Source organism: Anguilla rostrata, chromosome 8, assembly GCF_018555375.3.
Source record: "Anguilla rostrata isolate EN2019 chromosome 8, ASM1855537v3, whole genome shotgun sequence".
In the NCBI taxonomy this organism is placed as follows: domain Eukaryota; kingdom Metazoa; phylum Chordata; class Actinopteri; order Anguilliformes; family Anguillidae; genus Anguilla; species Anguilla rostrata.
This window is the reverse complement of record NC_057940.1, coordinates 56,689,592-56,704,034: the sequence shown is the minus strand read 5'-3', so window position 1 is coordinate 56,704,034 and position 14,443 is coordinate 56,689,592. Positions and strand designations below refer to the sequence as shown.

General features: G+C 45.9%; 1 protein-coding gene, 1 long non-coding RNA gene and 2 other non-coding genes across 7 annotated transcripts; all 4 read right to left on the bottom strand.

The window, feature by feature from the left end:
- Positions 1–169: 169 nt before the first annotated feature.
- On the bottom strand, positions 170–8,013 carry c8h6orf47 (chromosome 8 C6orf47 homolog). 2 transcript variants are annotated; one of them, XR_010332160.1, is made up of 3 exons: positions 5,225–8,013; positions 505–2,804; positions 170–400 (listed from the first exon to the last, which is right to left on the bottom strand). XR_010332160.1 is itself a non-coding variant. In XM_064349210.1 (2 exons), exon 1 carries the CDS (start codon positions 6,152–6,154, stop codon positions 5,243–5,245), a length of 912 nt encoding a protein of 303 aa, XP_064205280.1. In that variant the 5' UTR covers positions 6,155–8,013; the 3' UTR covers positions 170–2,804; positions 5,225–5,242. The 2 variants fall into 2 exon arrangements, 1 of the variants encoding a protein (XP_064205280.1); XM_064349210.1 differs by having other exon boundaries at positions 170–2,804.
- Positions 8,014–10,606: 2,593 nt separating this feature from the next.
- On the bottom strand, positions 10,607–13,723 carry LOC135262247 (uncharacterized). Of its 3 annotated transcripts, none has more exons than XR_010332157.1 (8): positions 13,709–13,723; positions 13,464–13,545; positions 12,856–12,923; positions 12,302–12,357; positions 11,984–12,089; positions 11,440–11,554; positions 11,128–11,191; positions 10,607–10,676 (listed from the first exon to the last, which is right to left on the bottom strand). It is a non-coding gene; the product is annotated as an uncharacterized LOC135262247 (long non-coding RNA). The 3 variants fall into 3 exon arrangements; XR_010332158.1 differs by lacking the exon at positions 13,709–13,723 and adding an exon at positions 13,680–13,694; XR_010332159.1 differs by lacking the exon at positions 13,709–13,723 and adding an exon at positions 13,676–13,690.
- On the bottom strand, positions 11,284–11,352 carry LOC135262289 (small nucleolar RNA SNORD52). Its single transcript, XR_010332169.1, has one exon. It is a non-coding gene; the product is annotated as a small nucleolar RNA SNORD52 (small nucleolar RNA).
- Positions 12,437–12,505, bottom strand: LOC135262290 (small nucleolar RNA SNORD52). Its single transcript, XR_010332170.1, has one exon. It is a non-coding gene; the product is annotated as a small nucleolar RNA SNORD52 (small nucleolar RNA).
- Positions 13,724–14,443: the final 720 nt, after the last annotated feature.

The window sequence follows — 14,443 nt, the reverse complement described above, 5'->3', positions numbered from 1 at the left end:
AGCGGACAGAATTTGAAAACGCGATTAACGCCTGCAGAGCACAGGCCCCCGACGGCAGATTTATACTGACACGCTCAGTCAGGCGCGGCAAATGACCATCTTAAATAGACCAGGTGTACACACACGCGCGCGTACGTGCACACACACAAAGACCACAAAAAGCCGCAAACAGAAAAAAACAGAACAACTTTATTTTCAAGGAGAAAATTCTATTTGGGGCTCAGTGTCCACTGGTGGATAACGGTGGGTAACAGGTAGAGTCCTCCCCCGCGGTGTGAAGGGGGCTCAGGATTACACTGAACACACGTGGCAAAAAAACACAGAAGTACACAACCGTAATCCGCTCCATTCCTCTCTAACACCCGCTCTTTGCGTGGCAGCAGCACCATCAAATCTTCCTCTAATGCGGGGAAAAGGAAAATACGGCTGCACACAAACCGCTGGAATTTAACAACTCAATATGGCTCACAAATAATAATAATAATAATAATACCATAAACATACCATTTTGATTTGTATTACCAAAAACGGTCCCTTTGACATCAGTCAAACTAAAGCAGACTCCACATTGCATCAGTAAATACAGGAAAGTGCACTCTCACTCAGTTCCCTCACTGTGGTCACACAGGGATATTTTATTAACAAAAAAAGAAGTATTCAGAAAATGAGTGTTTCAGTTTCAATTCACGCCCCAAAATATTATCACATTAACAGGAGTGAAATCCTAAACCCCTGAACACATCTACTGGAGACAGAACTGCAGAAACCAGCAAACTAAAGGCAGCCGCTTTTAAACTTTACAGCTCTAACGTAGCGTCATCCTAACTCGCCATGAACACCTGCACATCCGCGTGCAAAACGCTTGGCGTTTAAAAGCCGGATATGGCCGCCTGATTGGCTTATGCCAGCTGATGGAGAAGTACCTTTACAGCAGGAACCATGTGTGGCAGGAAATTAAGAAATGTTTTTTTTTGTTTTTGTTTGTTTAAAGCGGAAAAAGTAGCCACCAAAACAACGCTTTTTCCACTGTTCATGGTCTATGGCACACTATATGAAATCATACAGGGCTTAAGTACAAAAGACACAGGATAAATATATACGCATACATATTTGGAGTTAGCATTAAACATGCAGAGTAAACGGGTGTGCTAGCACGTGGAGATACAAAACACTAGCAAAGATGAGGACAGGAAAATAATGCAGAAATTACTATGGATGCCAAGAGGGGGATAAAAGAGGGGCATTAGGTGAACCACGGGGGTCAATAGGACAGAAGTCAGGGCAGATTTTATATTACATATAAAGTGTGTAGCCAGAGGTAAAAGTAAAACTCTTCTCAAACACAGTGGAGTTATCATGCAGTGGAATATCGACAAGGCTTCTGCACACAAAATAAAACCATTAAAACTGAAAGTGGAAAATACTCGCAGTGAAATAAACATCTCCAAAGTCCTCTCTGCTTCCTTACCAAGCCTCAGCTTTGCCTGGTGTTCAAGTCATTTTGCCCTGAAACCCTTTTAATGGTTAAAAAAAAAAAAAAAAAAAAAAAACAGCCACCTCACCCTTTAATTTGAAAGGGAGCCTGAACGAATTCACAGCACTGTTGCCATGGTTACATTGCAAATGAACTACATCACTGGTTCTGTCCCTTCCTCTCCAAGTTCTCCAGGTAGCTTCACTTTCCAGAGACGCTGATGGGAAATGAGGTTCACAAATGGTGTGTTGAACTCTAACACCTCCCACTCTGAACTCCATTCTCTTTCACAGTTCGCTGTATGTACTGAACACTCTTAGATTCTTAGTCGTATAATCTGTTACAGGGAATAGATTATAATCTTTATAATCTGTATAATCTTGCTGGATGAAACACACTTCTTTCACCAGGACTGGATCACCTTATAGTAGAGGTCTCAACCTCTGGTCCCGGAGGTGCGGCAGGGGAAATGCCTAAATCCAGCAGGCACTGCCCCCCCCACTCCCCTCCCCTCCCCTCATCCAGAACCTAGCTGATGGGGCTGGAGTTGGAGATTCCTGCCCTGAACTGTAACCAAGTTAGGGTTCAGTCATTTCAACGCTCTGTTCTGAACCCTAACCCCCCCCCCCCCCCATAAAGGTCAAAGTTTCGGTGTAGTGGCCTCAAGCTTTCAGTTCTGCACGAAAAACTGCACAATCCAGACGTATACAGCACATAAGACTTATACGGCTGTCGGGCTATTAAAAGAAAATAACTAAAGTAGTCCATTTATGATTGTAATTATTGATGCTATTATTAATGTTGTTATTATTATTATTCTCAATTTTGAATCACTTCCCTTCATGGGGTCATCTTCTTGTCCAAAAATACAGTTCATAGCAAAGTTGATGGTGCAGTTTGAGCTACAGGGTGTAGCAGTTTGTGCCGCAGCGTGTAGCAGTTTGTGCCGCAGCGTGTAGCAGTTTGTGCCGCAGCGTGTAGCAGTTTGTGCCGCAGCGTGTAGCAGTTTGTGCCGCAGCGTGTAGCAGTTTGTGCCGCAGCGTGTAGCAGTTTGTGCTACAGGGTGTAGCAGTTTGTGCTACAGTGTTCATTCAGAGCGAGAGACGTGGGGTAAAAATAAGAAATGAAAGTGTTGATAATCCAGGTGAAAATGTGGCTAAAAACAGGAAAAGTCCAGGCAGCATCGTCTGGCTGTTTCCATCCCTGGTGACGCAAAGGCCAGAGTTTTCACACAGTACTGTGGCCGGACTCGGCTGCTGGGGCCGGGGGACTTTGTGCATGTTGTTCTTGAAGATGTGGCTTTGCCTGGTTTCTCTCCATCGCCTGAGGCCTGTGGACAGATTCAGAGTTTAGGTTAAAAAATCAAAAAAATAAATGAAGTATATGAACCCGCCCTCCCCACCCCTGGGGCACAGACAGTTCTCCTCTCTGCTTTCTCCCTGTCTGAACAAACCCAAAAAAGTGTCTCCTCTCCTTTTAGTAAAAATAAAATGATTTAAGAGTCCCTGACAAACCACAACCCCCCCACGCCAAACAGTCTCTACAGACCTTTTTCCTGCACTCCCTTTCGGGTCAGGCATGCCAAAGCAGTCCTAAAACAGGACCCCCCCCTCCAGGGCCTCTGCCCTTTCAGATGCAGTCTCTGGTAAAGGCCAATCTCACACCCTCCCAGGAGAACATTCGCCGTTTCCCCAGTCCCTCGCTCGCCCACTCACTCCCTTTCCTCTCTCCGATCCCAGGGTGAAGAGCTGAGCTGAGCTGAGCTTCTCTTTCATACTTCATTGCATGACACTTTACGGGCAAAAACTCCCCGTTTTCAACTCACAAGTTGTGTGTGACACAACTCTTTCTCTTCAGCGTTGTGCTCCACTAGAAATTCAGCAGTGGTGATTGGACAGCCAGATGTAACACTGAAATTTGTTGCTATGGATACTTTTTTTCATAATAGTTGAAATGCCACTGAATAATACCCCTACTGCTTAATTAGAACGTGTGATTAGTTTTTCCCCCGTTTGATTTATGTGACTGATGGACCTCCTTTTTCCCCCTGTTCAAGTCATCTTTAATAACAAAAGTACACTACATGGCCAAAAGTATGTGGACACCTGACATCCAACATCTCATCCATAATTATGGGCATTAATATGGAGTTAGTCCACCCTTTGCTGCTATAACAACCTCCACTCTTCTGGGAAGCCTTTATACTGGGTGTTGGAGCACTGCTGCAGAGATTTGCTTCCATTCAGCCACAAGAGCCTTAGTGAGGCCTGGCTCACAGTTGGCTTTGCAATTGGCCCCAGAGGTGTAGGACGGGGTTGAGGTCAGGGCTCTGGGCAGGCCAGTCAAGTTCTTTCACACCGTTCTCCACAAAACCAATTCTATATGAACCTTGCTGTGTGCCCGGGGGCACTGTCAAGCTGAAACAAGAAAGTGCCTTCCCAAAACTGTTGCTACAAATTTGGAAGCACAGAATCGTCTAGAATGTAATTGCATTATGGTCTGCCCTCACCGGAACTACAAGGCCTAATCCAAACTATGAAAAACAGCCCCAGACCAGGGGTGTCCACATATTTTTGGTCATAGAGTGTAGATCTATAATTTCTTCCTCCTCCATTTCTCAACAAGTTCACCAGGTTCGCCATGTTTTAACTGATGCAAACGTCAGCAGTTTGGCATCTCGTTGCTATAGCGACAACAGGCCTTCCCCAAAGTATAAATGCCAAACGTCATGTGACACCCGTCGTTCTAGCCGCCCGAAGCTTATCGAACGTGTTGTGTGATGAAGCATAACTCCGGCTTCAGGAGGGGAGGCGTTTACCTGCGTACAGGATGTCAGCTCAACCGGCAGGTCTGGCTCACTGCTGTTTCCTGGGGGCAGATGTTGGGTTCCTGTAAACCCTCAAATTCTGCGTCCTAAAACCAGGGATTCTGCCCGAGCGTTCTTGTTTTCAAAACACAGCGGTTTACAGCGAGATAGGCCGGTTCACATTGTGCACCAATCAACAATGACCCTGAATGCTCACATATTTGTAAGAATAGCTAGATGCAAATGTTGAGGGAATCACCAAACGGTGGTGGGTGAAAAACCCCTCTCAAGGCACCGTTTACTCTGCACTCTTGGACGTGTGAATATTCGCACCAGGACACAAAGTCACAGTGTGCTCAAAAAGCGCTTCCTTCAGCAGCTAAACGGGCTATGACAGGCAGCCCTGGGCCTGGAGGGGAGTAGGACTGCCGGGTTTATCCGATCGGTGAAGTGCGGCGTAACGGTGAGAGCCAGCCAATCCCGTGCCTCTCCAGGAGCAGGGCTGCGGGCGCCACGGTTACGGCAACAGGAAACAGCGGCGCCCGAGCGAGCCGCAGTCATGGGGGCAGCGACCCAGCAGAGGAGACCCAGGGATAATAAAACAGAGCACTGAGCACACGTCACGAGTCCGAGCGGGGGTTCGAACCCGAGCCTCTCGCTCGTCCACAGATTCCGCGGGCGAACCCACCACCGGTCCGCTGAAGGGCGAAACCGCCCCTAGCCAAGGGTGGAGGGTCGCGTCGCCAGAGAGGGTCGTCACGGTAACCTGCTACGAGACCGCTTTACCGCACGTTTTTCTGTGCTTCGCTAGCGAACTAGCGGACCCACCCCCGCTACACACACTAGATAGACAAACTCTGTACTTATGCTCTGGTTATTCTTAAGCATAAAGCAGTATGTTTCAGCTGTTTATTCCACACGGGGGGGTCGAAGGGGAAACTCACCGCCACGTCCTCCCCCCTTCAGGCCGCGCTCTGTCCTTTCCTGCCCTCAGCCGCGGCGTCCACAGGCTCCGCCTCCCCCTCCTCTCTCCTGTCCCTCTCGTCGTCTTCCTCCCCGTCCAGCTCTTCCCCTCCCCTCTCCTCTTCCTCCTCCCCCTCCCCCAGAATGACACTCTGGCGGACGCTGACGGAGATGACCAGGGCCTGGACGATGCCATAGACCAAGGCGAACTGCGGGAGGTACTCCTGGATCACCCACAGGATGCCCGCCATGCCCGTGGTGGACACCAGGAACAGCACCATCCCGTGGACCCAGAGCTTGAGCGCCCCCTGCAGGCCGGCCACCTCCAGCACGGCCCGGACCGGCGGGGCCACTGCCCACAGGAAGCCCACTACCAGCAGGTCGAAGAGGTGGCGGAGGAAGTTGAAGCAGATCTCGTAGTGCTCCGGGAGGACCTCGCCCTTCCAGGACCCCGCGAAAAGGCGGAACGGGGAGGCCGGGTGGGGGTGCGACGAGGGCGGGGTGGGGGACGGTGGAGGGGTCCCGTAATCCGATTCCGCCCCGTCTCTGTCGCTATCCCAACCGCCCTGGGTCCACTGTCTCGCCCGCGGCCAAAAAAATAACGTTGAAGGCAGTACTCGGCTCCACCACCTGGGGGCGCTCTCCGTGGCTTCCTCCCCCACCGTCATGGCGGCTCCCAGGTCTTCGACCTCCATGTTCTCGATGCTCTCCTCCGTCTCCCAGTACTGCATGTCCGTTTCCATGGGGTCGCTCTGCTTCTTCCAACCCCACCAAACCCAAGCCGGCACACCTGGCCAACCCCAACTGCCTTTCGCGGGTTCTTCCTCCTCTGGCGCGTGCTTTCCGCCCCAGGGCCGGTAGGAGAGGGCTGGGCGCACCCACCCCCAAACTCGACTCGCTACAGCGGTCATGATTATTCAGTCTCTCAAAAGGAGGGGTTTTTGGGGGGGAGATTTTATGGCGTATTTCCTGGACTAGACAGTTGGAGAAACTTGGTAACAAAAACGCTTATTCCAAATACCTCTGACTTGTCTGTTACAAAAAGTTTAAAAACCCAGAAGTAAACATCAACTTGGAAAGGTCATTTTAAGATAGCCTACTTATTTTGGTCATTTAAGAGGCGGATTATACAGCTCAATTATCTATTTGAGCCTATCGCAACACCATTCGCCTACTTATGTTAACTGATTCGTTTCGTAAAATATTAAAAGTAGGGTAACTTCGCTTTCAGTTTATTGGAATCGCTAGCACTGACGACATGACCGTGTCATTCGGGTAAATGACACATCGACCAGGTGTGTTGCCTTAATGAAACTGTCCCTTGTTACCTGCCCAAACACTACACAATAGCGTGACAACGCCCAGGAATTTCACCTATTTATTTTTCCTTGAGCGCCGAGGCTTAATTTTCTTAGTGTAGGATGGTACTCCCTTGCAGGTGAAATACGCAGCTGACTAGCCATATAAATTATGTAACGTTTGCACACGCGTAAGAGTCACTAAACATGAACCAACATGCAAAATTGTGAGCAGAGTACATGAGCAGCCTTTAAAAAATGATTTACTTGTGCTAACGTAGCTAGCTAAATGTTAACCGAGGGTGCATTTTAAACCAATCACCACCAAAATACCCAACTGGCTACACGAACAATAATGTCATGTCCCTCTCCTTTTTCCACGGTTTGATTAACCGAGCTTCGCCGCGGCGCCGCTCAGTTCGCCTTTGTTTATTCCCAAAACACAAGGACGTTATTACCGACGCTAAAGCCACTTAGCTAGCTACACTGAGGAAAAAACGTGAAGCCAACCTGCGGGATTGTCTATTTTTATTCACTTTCCTTCGCAAATCGTAGTCAAATTAGCTAGACAGTTGATGCCAGCCAGCAGATTTCTGTGCTATATCGAACTGGATGATAAAAAAAAAAGGTAAACGCAATTGGTTGACAATCAGCTAGAAATGTATTATTTTGGTTCCAGTTACGGCTGCTAGCCGATTGTTCCCATCACAGAGGCGTATCTTGCCTAAAACTATTTTTATTTGATGAGGTTTATAAAAAATATTGTTTTAAAAAAACCAACAAGGAATAAACGCGTTTGTTTCATGGATAAACTGCTGCTTGCGGTCGAATGTGCCCGAGTGTGACCCTTTTAAAAAACAGAAATAAGAGTTTTGGTGGTTCGAAATCGGACTTACATTGCTGTCATCGTTAGGGGGTCCTGTTTTTTGTGGCGTGAATCGCACAGAAACTTTATGGCCAACGGACGTTAGCCGGATAGTTTAATGTCCAGTTAGCCACCAGGCGAGGTGATGACCATGATATCTTTGGAGAAGTCTTTCGTAATGACGTTAACGGACGCCAGATATCTGATGGTCAACCGGCGAGCTTTGATTATTCCCCCGAGTGCATCCGATTGTCTTTGTTGAAAATCCACTCCGCACCCTCGTCTTCTCCGAGTTGCCTTGTCTGCGTTGCTGGCGTGCTTTCCAGCTAGCTACACGGCTTTGCGCAAACTACGCGGGCCTAGTCTCAGTTTCCCCGCTGAGCTTCTCCGGAGATGGACGCGGCTAGCTAAGTCATTTTCTTCCCCATTAACGCAGAGCTTCATCCACTTCGTTCCAAAGTCACAACTACAAGAATGCAGCTTTGAGGACCCAGCGGGCTCCGTGAAACACAGGCAACACCTGGCAGCCGGAAACAGCTGCATACGCAAACCGCTTCCCAAACTACGGAACAGGGGAAGGGACATATTAGGAGCGTGTCTGGATTTAGGTGGACGGATTGTGTTATTCAATAAATTTAAATAATACATGTTTCTTTTGTTGCCTTTATCAAAATGCAAGGGACACGGTCACGCATTTGAAAGGAAAGTAAGCCCCAGCACTTATAGATTTCAATTAACGTTTTCCTTTAAATGTTCCTTTGTTCTCTCACAATACTTGTAGGCTACTATTTCAATAGCAAAATAAAAAAAGGCTATTTCAACGACATTTTTGGTAGGACTGGGTGTCCACAATACAGCAATACAGTGGATTTCACATGTGGATCGCTTATTTTTTATGCTTTTTAAAAATAGTTCTGGTTCTCCCACAAATTTAGAGGACTTTAGAGTTCCACCACTAGAGTACTGTGGGACAAACTCCTCATCTGTTCTCTTACAGAAATATTAAATGGGTGATTTGGCGATGTAATCATTTGGAAAACAATGTGGTTCTTTGTGAAATCCTATAATTCCAGGGATGCACTTTTATGGCAATTTAGTCAAATGCAAAATACTATTATTATTATTATTATTATTATTATTATCATTATTATTATTATTATTATTATTATTATTATTATTATTAATAATAATAAAACCTGCCCCCTTCCCCCACTCCCAAGCTGGGTTGATTATATTTTTCCATTAATTGCTTTGTAGCTGAGCTGTATTTAAGACTTGAGTTCCCTTTGGGGTCAAAAATACAGGGAAATTTAGGTAGTCCATTCAGGTCATTGCTGGTTCTTGTACGTATGCTTACTTTGGCAAGGAGCGAGAGTACCTCCTTGTGTTTGTGCCGTGTCAGGTCTTGTGTGTCCCACCATCCCCCCACTCCTGTGATCTAGTCAGACACCTGTGTATGCCTACAGTTTACTCTCTCCCCTACAAGGACAGCTGTATTCAGTGTAATTAACCAATCACCTGGTGCCTTGTTGGGCCTGTAACCAATCATCTGGTGCCTTGTTTGGACCTGTAACCAAACCAGCCTTTGCTACTTAAATGGAAAAACTGGAAGAGCTAAGAAAAAACCCCCTTCTGTGCATCAGTCCTGGATCCTGTCAGTCACCTTTGTCTCGGTGCTTAGCACTTTGTTCTCAATGCTTTTAAACACAGGCTTAAAACCTACGTTTTCAGCCTGGCTTTTAACTGGGGTGTTATTTTCTTTTCATTTTTAGGCTTTTATCTATTTGAGCATACTTGGTATCATTTTATTTGGTTTAACTTCTATTTGATTCTACCCTGATTAATTCTCTCTAGTGTTTTGAGCATTTATTCTGTGCATCAGTCACTCTTAAATCTCTCGTGATTGATCACTCCAGTTTTGACTCTGCCTGTTCATACTTTCTATTTTGTTCGGTTGCATTTTGTTTTTATTTTATTAGGGGAAGCACTGGATTACATTTGATTGTATGAACAGTTACTCTAAATAGTTTGACTGAGACTGACTATTCCCCACTGACTCAGAAGACAGCAGATAGAGCATCATAGTCACAGAACCAAACCACACAACTGATTGGGCAGTTACACCATTAGCTAGAGGCCCTCAGCCCAATCTGCAGCCTGCTTGCTGCTCCAGCATCAGGGCTGAACATTAACATTACCTTCCTTTGGCCTCTTCCCTAGTGTCAGCCATTTATCCACAAATTCTGTGACACAAGTGAGTTAAAACAGGTGCTCTGCAAAGGAGAATATAGACGAGGAACAAACCAAGAGAGAGCTGAACAGCCCCTAAACCAGCACACTTACCCAATAGAGTATAGTCAAGTACACTATAAAGTACTTATTTATATACATTTATATATCCAGGAGCAACCTTTCCAGGAATAAACCATGTTGATCCGATAAATATGTGCAGCTTCGCTTTAAAAATGAGCAGCTTCAGATGTTTTCCTTTGACATGCAAGCATGGCCAAGCAAGGGTGGAACATTTACACTTCCACAGCATGGAGGATGTTTTTGCATACTTCGTCATGTCTGAAATAGTACACAGTACGCCTAGTAGACAGTACATACTGGGGCAGTTAAGTGGCCGATTCAGATGCAACCCAGGATTGTAACAAACTAAGGCCATGTCCACAGCGTGTATATTTTAGAATGCAATGGGCATTCTGGAAGAGTCATAAGACTTTCCACCCTCGTGCGGTTATTGAAGGAACACATTCACAAAGCTGTGCGTTAATGCGATCAAAATGGTTGTTTTCTGCCAAATATGCACCCAAATATACCCAGTGAATCCCTGAAAATACAGTATACCATCCTGGGACTAAGTACACTACAATTATAAAATTGTGCATACTTAATTCTCATCCAGTGAACTCAAAAAGCCTACTCGATAGTAAGCAAGTGTGCAGATCTGGACACAGCCAAACAGTCGGGCTGTCATTCATGCACGATGCAGTGTCTGCAGCCGCTTGCTCCAACCATGCACTACCCCAGATTTCAATCATTTTACCCCCTGGATTCAGGAAACAAGGTCCTTAGGGAAATCTGGTGGTTCAATGCAAAGTTGCCAGATGGCAACATCACCTTGAGGAATCCATCAGGACTTGCTTCACATTCAAATCAGAATTTTTTTTTTGTATGGAAAAAGACCCAACAGAAGTAGTTTCAAAATCTGATTTTTATTGCTTTTTAAAAGTAAGTTCAGTTCTCCCAGCTCACGTCTCTGCTTTCCTGTAAAGTGGATAAAAATTGCTTTTAGAATCTCATGCAGAAGTCACATTAAACAATGTCAGCTGTATCAACTGAACACAGCACACCTCAGGGGCCTGCTTCACAGCAGGGTAACAGAACCTGCTGCATAACTGCACTGAGTAAAACCTGGAGCAGCGTTTTACTGCAGTCCATGTTCCAGATTCAGGAGGGCTCTGGGTTTAACTCGGCACAGTGGTCCAGTTAACACAGCGGCCCAGCTTTGTGAAACAGATCTGGATTAGAGTTTGCTGGATAACTAGAGTAAAACCCGGAACCCTCTCTAATATGGAACGGGGACTGCAGTAAAGAGCCACTCCGGGCTTTACTCCAGGCCGCTGTCCCGCAGACTCGTTACTCCAGCTCCGCGATGCAGGCCCCAGGCCTCCTACGAGCCGCTCTAACGCTCACGAGCTCCGCAAGGTTGGCTTACCGTGCGCGGCCAGCGGACGACCGAAGCAGGAGCTCCAATCCTGGGTTCCAGGGGACGAGCGAGTCTGTAGGCGAGAGGAGTGAAGGGGAAAATAAGGATCATTGGCACAGAGGTGCATCTCCCAACATATTCATCACAGAAAGCCCAACCCGTGTGTGGTCAGTGCACTGTGAAAAGAGCTTCATGTTAAAATCAGAGACTCTAGTCTATGAAATCATCATTCCACACAGGGCAAACATTTACTCTGTTGAAACGCCATGAGAACAGAGAAAGTTAGGTTTGTGAGGTTTGCCCAGTTTTGTCCATCCATACCCTATAGAGATCAGGTGAGGGATGGTCACCAAATCACTCCAGACCGACTCCAACGTGCTTCCACATCTTTCAACCAGGCCAAGCATCTCGTCAGGGGTGCCTCTCCACTGGCATCCTGAGGGGGATCCAGACAGGTCAAAGGTCACCCATTGTCAAAGTTTGGACACATGCTTAGACCCAATGACAACTTGCAAATTATGAACTAGTCTCCGTTTCCAACTGTCATGAAAGCTAAAATACAGGAATCTGCCAGCGTAAAGGAACACCAGCACCCAGCAGAGAAAACCTGTACTAGTTTTTACCCACAAAACAAATGGAGTATCTCAGTGCGCTGCGAGTAGATCCTCACTTTAACTCAGTAGAACCGAAATTGAATCATCATCGACACTCCCATTTTAAAAAATGTAACAAAAAGATTCAGCACAAGAGCTTCACACTTGGAGTCCAATGTCATTTCGTAAGACTGTAGCAGCCCAGGATGGGTGGAGCCATGATGAACCACAACTCACTGGCTTGTTTGAACAAATCAAAAGATTCCACTCACTTGGTTCAAATCAGTGACACACTGACAGGAGGCAGCTTCATGCTTTTTTTGTTTTGGGTAGACTCATCCTTCCATCAAAACAGAGCTGCCTGGACTTCTCCACATTCTAAAAAAAAAATTAAAAAAAGTACAAAGACAAAAACAAAAATTAGAGCCACATGCACCTAGAGAAACGGGAACATGGGACAAATGACCCTGTGTTCAGTGCACTGTGAAAGAGCATCACTTTACAATCAGCGACTCTAGTCTATCGATTCATCATAACACAGGAAAGACCCAAGGGTCTTAAAATTAGGCACACAAAGCCACTTGACCTACCGAACTCGGAACGCAGTTCCCTGCAGTGGGGGTGGAATTTCCCCATTCCTGGCATCCTAAGAGTGAATGAGGGGTCATTAACATCCCCAGATATCCACAACACAAGCCAAACCTTGTGAGCATGCAGTATCTGTGTGTTCAGTGCACTGTGAAAAGAGCTTCATGTTATAATCAGAGACTCTAGTCTATGAAATCATCATTCCACACAGATGCTACCCTCCCAGGTCTACTGGCTCAAATCCCACCCACAATTCAATACACAGCAAGGATATTAAGCAGGCACAAGGAGCTACTTTGTTTGCATAGGTTTTCCATTGTGTACAACCATTGGCTGGCCAAATCCACCAGCAAATTAACACGAAAATAAATTCAAATTTAGCTCAACCAATTTCCCCACGTGCAAGGAACGCATCCCTTGTTAAAAATTACTTTTAGAACAGATGAGTTTCCAACTGATCACAGTAATTTGCAGATCTTGCTTCAAATAAGGCATTTCCTATGTATTTTACAAGGCATCACAACTGCCGAGGTCCGCATTTATCGAAGCTACTTACCACCAGTTTGACTACCATCCCGGTCCAGTCTGCGGCGCTGTTCATCGTGAAAAACAGTTTCTTGACGTCTGTAAAAGAAACGCATTGGTTTGTGGACTCAATGGGTTAAACGAGAAAGCAAATACACAATCTTCACCTGTTCTTTTGCATGCCTTTTTAACACTGGTAGTATAGCTAGATATCTGTGAGTAGTAGCTACCCACCGCAACGTATGTAACACTAAGGTTAGGCATCTGGTCAGCATGGATAAGGGGCCATTTTGAATTAGCCCAATAGACACGTGCTAAAGGTTAGCTTGCTAGCCAACTTCATTGACCTGAATTTCAATTCAACTAATGGCGCGTTAGTATTAATGAATAACGTTAACCGTAGCCAGGTAGTTGTTCGGTAGGCACTGGGTGCAACCATTTTAGCAGCACAGACTTCCATGTTTCACACGAGGCGAGAATGCGCTCAAAATCAGATTCCAATTTGGAAATAAAAGCAGTTCTCATACACTAAACCTGGAAGCATATGCGTGAAAATACTTGGGAAACACAAGGAAATTAGATAATGAATACTTTAAAAAGTCGCTCTATTTAATTTCTCCTGGAAGCGTACACACTCACCTCCACGTCATCATGCGGACCAGCGGGACCAGAAGGAGGCTGGACGTTTCACGTTAAGCATTTATACTTAACCACTTGGGTCCTGTAATAGGTAAGCGATTATATTGCCTGATTTTATGAAGCGTTAAAAACAACCGTTTTGGTTGAAAACTGAAATTACAATTCTTTCATTGGTGCCATTGATCAATGCATTATTAAAAAGCTATCTTTACCTACCGACGCAGGGGAATAAAACAGCAATTTACCTCAGTCAAGATTCGCGCGTCTCTCAGCGCCAGACCCTCGAGCAAGTGATTGGCTCATTCGTGGTAAATTTTTGGTAGCCATTCGCGCCCTGATTGGCCACGTTCTTCAATTCTTGGTAGCGATACGCGCCCTGATTGGCTATCTCCTTCAATTCTTGGTAGCGAACGGGGATCTGATTAGATTTCACCACCAAGAATTACGAAGACTCACGGCTTCCATGGCCTGACCATTTCAGTTCCTCATAATAATACAGCTAGAGCTACGCTCTGTGTCACTACGGAATTGCACTCTGGGCACGGAAACGTTCGTCCAGTTTACAGGATGTTTTGTAAAAACACTAATAAGCCGTTTACACAAGAACCACGTGACCTTCTTACAACCACAGTGATTGGTATATTGTATTCTCAAAAATCACCAGAAATAAGCATTTTAAGTGCTTCATTTAAAAATTATTTTCGGAGGAGCATGCCCCTGGACCCCTCTACATTACATTACATTGTATTACAGGCATTTGGCAGATGCTCTTATCCAGAGCGACGTACAACAAAGTGTATAACCATAACCCTCTAGCATTTGTGTGTCCCCCAGGTTCAAAATCACTCCTATACCCTTGCCTACGGGAGTGTATCTATGTTCCCAATGTCCTATGTTCCCAGGATCCTAGGACCTTGGGAACATAGGACCCTGGGAGAGCACATATGTAGAGCTGGGGAACATAGGACCCTTTGTCATGT

Bases quoted from the DNA above. Each gene is read 5' to 3' on its own strand.
- c8h6orf47 (XM_064349210.1), bottom strand. From the start codon at position 6,154: ATGACCGCTGTAGCGAGTCGAGTTTGGGGGTGGGTGCGCCCAGCCCTC.